This window comes from Diaphorina citri, unplaced genomic scaffold (assembly GCF_000475195.1).
Source record: "Diaphorina citri unplaced genomic scaffold, Diaci psyllid genome assembly version 1.1 scaffold23714, whole genome shotgun sequence".
Classification (NCBI taxonomy): domain Eukaryota; kingdom Metazoa; phylum Arthropoda; class Insecta; order Hemiptera; family Psyllidae; genus Diaphorina; species Diaphorina citri.
This window is the reverse complement of record NW_007401057.1, coordinates 10,040-16,127: the sequence shown is the minus strand read 5'-3', so window position 1 is coordinate 16,127 and position 6,088 is coordinate 10,040. Positions and strand designations below refer to the sequence as shown.

At 31.6% G+C, this 6,088-nt stretch overlaps 1 protein-coding gene across 1 annotated transcript in view; it reads left to right on the top strand.

Annotated features, from left to right (window-relative positions):
- Nucleotides 1–6,088, top strand: part of LOC103523459 (copper transporter 1-like) — a 19,549-nt gene that overhangs the window by 4,111 nt on the left and 9,350 nt on the right. Inside the window, exons 2-3 of the mRNA XM_026832984.1 lie at nucleotides 4,156–4,174; nucleotides 5,628–6,088. Of these exons, the coding sequence (XP_026688785.1) occupies nucleotides 5,665–6,088 (424 nt within the window). The 5' untranslated portion in view covers nucleotides 4,156–4,174; nucleotides 5,628–5,664. The remainder of the gene's footprint in view (nucleotides 1–4,155; nucleotides 4,175–5,627) is intronic.

Genomic DNA, 6,088 nt, shown 5'->3' with positions numbered 1-6,088 from the left:
TTTTGTTATACCTAAATAAGACCCCCCCCCTCCCCTTGATTTTTATCCCTAATTTCAGATTTGATTTTGATAAACACGTATTTACGTATAGAATAAAGTTGAACGTCGTAAACTTATTTTACGTCTATTATTGTTGTTTATTAATAATTAATATTTTCATTCAACAATCCAAGCATAAACTCCACAAAAAGCTAAAATGGATAAAATTTAATTACAACAGCTATGTAAATAACCGGTGAAAAGTCTTCTTTTTTTTTTATTCATTTTACGATTATTTTGGGATCTAATATATAGTAATTTAGGCTTAGCGCAAAAATTCATTTTTACAATTAAATGTTATTGTGTACTAACAATCGCTCTTTTAAAATAAAAAAATAAGAAATATAATATATTTAACTACATAAGATAATAAGATAAAAAATATATTAATGATAAAGAAAATAAAGAAAAAAAAAAAAGTAGATTCAAATTTGAACAAACAAATTGAAAAATATACATCAATTAAAAAATAAATAAATATAAGGAAATACGAGTATAATTATGAAATTAGATTAAAAAGATACACAAGTAAATAAAAAAAAAAACTAATAAAAAATAGTAGAAGTAAAAACGTGAAAACAATATAAAGAAAGAATATTCAGAAAAAAATATAATCCTCCGTAATAAATAAGAAAAGAAAAAATTGTAATTCTTTGAAACCACAAAAAAATACTCTGTGTGCGTCTTGTCCCTTTACTTACAGAGTTTTCTCTATTGAATCCATGTTAACAGTCGGAAACCAAACTTTACCCTCCAGGTAAACGTTAATCCCTCTATATTCGTAATTTCGAGGATATTGGTACCACACTCCTCCCTCCTACTTGCTATCCCCTCCTACCGGCAACTCAAGTAAAGAACACCGTCTAAGAACTTTAGTTTGGCCGAGGTAGTGCGTTCGACTTATTTTGTTAAATAAATTGAATACCATTCTATACCATGAACTACCCGACGCCCAAGACTATGGAACTTAAAAGCCTACCCAAATCCCAAGGAGAGATCAAGGGAATCCTTTAATATCAAGTCATGTAATAGTTTCCTATTCTGTTCCACTAACCACAGGTGTAGTTTGTATTTATCGGTTGTAAGCTAAAAATAGTTTCTTCGACCGAAACCACCTACAACATAGTCCATACGTTACGATATACTGTTACAAGGCTCTACATATAGGCATACCTTATGTCTAAAATAGCGTCATATAAGGTTTTAGTCAATATAGAGAGCATTTAAGCTTGAGTCATCTATCTGTACAGTAATAGGATCCAATAACGATTGAAAGTTAAAATATATTACGATTCAAACTAGGATAACTAAATGAGAAGTAATAATTATATACATCAACATAACCATACACCTTATCAAAAATAAAAAAAAGAACTACACCTGAGGCACGATTAATTAGTAGTCTTTAGAGAAGTCATTCCAGTATAAGAGATATGGTACCCATGTTTCAGGATAATTCGTGTTTTAATATAGCATTTGGATATTAATTAAATATTTTAAATTAGTTTCATTATATTTATATCAAATACGTTATCTATTTTTTATCGAACTTATTTTGTTTCCCTTTTGTCGTACATTGATTCGACAGTTATTATGTATATTAGTATCGTTTTAGTCTTTTCTATTTCGCACAGTCACTCATGGCATTAAACCATGTTATTAGTAGTATACTATACCATGATCTAATATCTTATATAAGGGAATTCAGGCTGAAAATTATACAAAAATTTATAGAATTAAACTAAAAATTTAAGAACTAACTAGTCCATTTCACATTTTTTTAGAATTATGGATATTACCAACTCCATAGGGAAATAATCTCTTTTGAAAACTCCTCGAGATCGACATAAAGTCAATCATTACAACAATTCATATAGTAATATATAGTATATATCTAGCTCAAGTAATTAATACGTTACAAGAACTATATAGATAATACTAATTATAGATACAAACACAACCAAAAGATAGAATAATCAATATATGTAAGTCATCATGATATTAATAGGTATTTCGTAGATCTTAAAGATAAGAGAAATAATCAACCACAATTGTACCTTAAAGTAACTCATTGAACCAAAAGGTATAATATAAACAAAATTATTAAAAAATAAAATAATACTATACAGGGTGTCCACCAATGTATGACCCACTCAAATTGCTCCGAATCTGTTAGAGTTTTCGAAAAATAAAAAAACCCGTATTTCTTTTATACTCGAAAACTCCAACAGATTGGGAGCAATTTGAGTGGGTCATACATTGGTGGACACCCTGTATAGTATTATTTTATTTTTTAATAATTTTATTTCTTGTACCTGTTCATTTTCAGTTATTTTGTTTCTTCTCATATTTTATTTTTTACCGAGGTTGTTTTCTTTCCACTCGTCTTTACATCAGTACCTATCTATTCCATAATCTCTTCTAATATTACCTTTGTAATATCTTATTATGAAATGTTAAATATTATGAGGCAGATACAATGGGTATAGTCAGCAGGTATGTACCTTATATTTATTTCATTGAACAAATTTTCACTTTCTACCTATTTATTTTAATTTATTTTATTTTTTCTTTCAAAACAAAAGATATTTTTTTACTTTGTATTTTTTCTTATGTGCAATTTTTTTCTTCCGCCCTGGTTGTGCAATTCTCATTTTAAATACTCCAAACCCCATTTATTATTATATTTTATTTATTATACATATTTTTTTATATTTAATTTATTTCAAAGTAGATACCTATGTAACGTAACAGTATATAGTCAACTCCCATTCATTCCACAGTATACCTATTTTAAACATTTATTTTGAATCAATATTCCTATTGCACCATTATTATTGTGGTAGCAAAACAAATGATGGTTATTTGAATTCAAAAGGGTGCATTCCTTCTTACATTTTATTTTATTATTTTGAATATTATTTCTATCAAGCCCGAGGCATTGATTTCAAGTGCAGTTAGAGATTACTTGATGGCAAATTAGGTAATATTTTCTTGTGTCAAAATACTCATTTTTCAATGTTCTGGCTCTTTATATTTATTTTACAGAGAGTGCATTTAAAAAATTTTCTTGAAACTTTGTTCTGTGAGAGCGACATTGTATTTTAAAAATTAATAAAAAAAATTAATGATGAAAATGAAAAGATAAGACGTATTTTCCTTTTCGTTCAGAAATTCAATACCTATTTTATTGTAGATGAAAACTACCTTAGGTGACGTGGTGCGGCGGACTGCGGCGTTGGAAACACGACCGAACATTTCAATTAAATAACGTTAAGCATTACGTTGATAATTAAGCGTGACTGATAAATGTGCGTGAATTTCAAGCTTGCTCTGGTAGGAATCGAACCGCGATCTAGCGCTTACAAGGCAAATGCGCTACCACCCCCATGCTACCACCCAAGCTAACTAGACTGGCGGTATGAGTTTTAATTTTATTATTTTTCTTTTTTCAAAGAGGTTTGATAGAGGGAACTTGTAACTGATGAGATGAGGTCTTATTGTCGTCCCGAAATCGAAGAGAGAAAGAAGACAAGATAGGAGAAAGCCAGCCGTTCCGAGAACGGACATATCCCTTCAGTATAAATTTGCCCCCGGCGGGAATCGAACCCGGGGCCTAGCGCTTACAAGGCAGACTCGCTACCAATTAAGCTAACTAGGCTGGCGTGGCGTGGCGGTTTTATTATTTTGACGACCGATGCGTGAAGTTTTCGGAGTTTATCATCGTGAGTCCACACTTCCACAGTCCACTGCCTTCTAGCCTCCTTGTAGATCATCGTGTGAACGAATCTTTCCAAAGAGATACCGTTTCAAGCTCCAACCCGAAGGCGCGCGCAAATTTGAATTTTTTTTAAAAAATTGAAATTTTCCAATAAGCTGCGAAATTTTTGATCGAAATTCGAGTTTTCCAGTCTAATCTAAAAGTAGAGTTTTCCATTGATGATAGTGATCAGATAACCGATAACCTGTAGGTCTAGTCTACGTGTGCAAGATAAAGGTAAGACTTGTTCTCAATTTCTCATTCCTTTCAAAACACATAGTCAGCTCAAAAAATGTTTCCCATTGATTCAAGGACTTCCCGACTTCCCCCTTCACTCGAAGTTGTCTATGGCACTGGTACTTCATTACTTGATAGGTAGGTACTTGTAGTACTTTCACTTTCAAGATACAAATCAGTGATTAAATAATTCCTCTACTTTGTGGTGTGTGATTGTTCAATCCTTTTCCGATCAATTTATTTGTAAGTTCTCAAAAGAATTGATTAATTTCAAAATGATTTTTTTGGTACACTCTATGAGTACAACCACAAAATAGCTTTTTCTGCCAAATGTAAAGTTGCTGAGATAAATTATTCAAGTATTTATTATGACCTTCCTTTTAAGATTCAAATATTATACCACTTAAGTAAACTGTATTTTTTTATTCGTAGTTACCCCGCAAAAATCTAGGTTTGTTGTTTAATCTGTAACATATTGTTTGATTATTTGCTAGAAAATATTCTCATCCATCTTTACCCCTTGGGACAGTTTTTAAGAGGCATAGGATTTGTTTTAAAATTCAAATTTATGTATCGTGTCTAGGCATTCCACTGAGTTAGATACATATTTCTTAATTAATTAATAATTAGGTGGAGGACACAAACTTAGCCATTGCAAATAATTACTAACCAACTCTTCTTGGAGTATTTAATATTATCCTCACAAGGTTGAGTAAATCCTCTTTATTGCAAGGTTTGTCATCAATTGCTTTACCTAGGCATTCTTTAAATAATGACAAATAGATCAAAAACATTAATTGCTTTTGTAGGTAGGTACTTAATAATAAATTCTATACAATGAGTAGGTACTTGGGCACCTAGTTATAGATTGACATCAGAGAATATTTTAATTTAATAATACTATCTGTTGGGGTGATTGCCTATGTTTGTCCCAAATAAGTTGAAGTAATACAGATTTTTTTTTTTTTTAATTTTAACCCTACTCTTAAATCCAACCAATTAAGTTAGTGGGTAAACAACAGTCCAAGATTTTTTTCTTCTTTCTATAAAACATGTTTTATCTCACAGAAAATGGAGAAGTGGAAATAAAAGACCAACTTGAAGCAATCAATAGAAAAAGGTGATACAATAGTCATTTAGACATCAATGATACTTATGCTTGTTCAAGTTGGTTTAAGTTAATGATAATGACTTAGAATACCTACTTAGATGATGTTGAAAGATGTGTGAATGGTTTAGTTTAGTATAAAAAAATCTGGTCATTTTTTTTTCTTTTTTAATTCTTCAAATTCCTTGGATTTCATTTTTAATTTCTGTCCGAATTAAATTACACAAAATGGTCTTGGGCTTTACTCTAAAATTTCTTGTAGAATAACACTCACTAAACCCACATAATTAATTTGAGGACTGATCAATCTGATCATACACTTGAAAACAAAATAAACATTTCAAGATTAGCACCTGTCTAGAAATTAAACCAAAGGAACAGAATTCATGAAGATCCAACATTTGCCAATAGAAAGCTTTGACCAAACTTGACCAAGATTACTGATGTCTGAATGATCATTGATTTGCCGTTGTATGATTGCAGATTGGTGCTCATACACGTGCAATACCAATAGCTAGGCATGGATCATTCCAGTATGGATCACGACATGCACAGTCATCACCATCATCAAGAAGCTCTCTCACTAGAATCCAGCAACTCTGCAGCTGCTTCCGGTAATCCTATGGCTCCATGTCATGATATGGACTCACATGAAGGTATGGATCATATGGGCATGTCCATGGCATTTCACTGGGGTTACAATGAAGTCATTCTATTTAACCAATGGAAAATCTCAACACCTAGTGGATTGATAGCTTCCATGGTAGGAATCTTCTTCCTTGCTGCTCTCTATGAAGGTGTCAAGTATTACCGTGAATATTTGTTCTGGAAGACATACAATGACTTGCATTACCGTTCCATCCCCGCTCAGCAACGCATCAGTTCTGTAGAAGAGAACAAGGACACAGCAAAGGTGGTACCAGTGTGTGATGTGCTACAGAAGC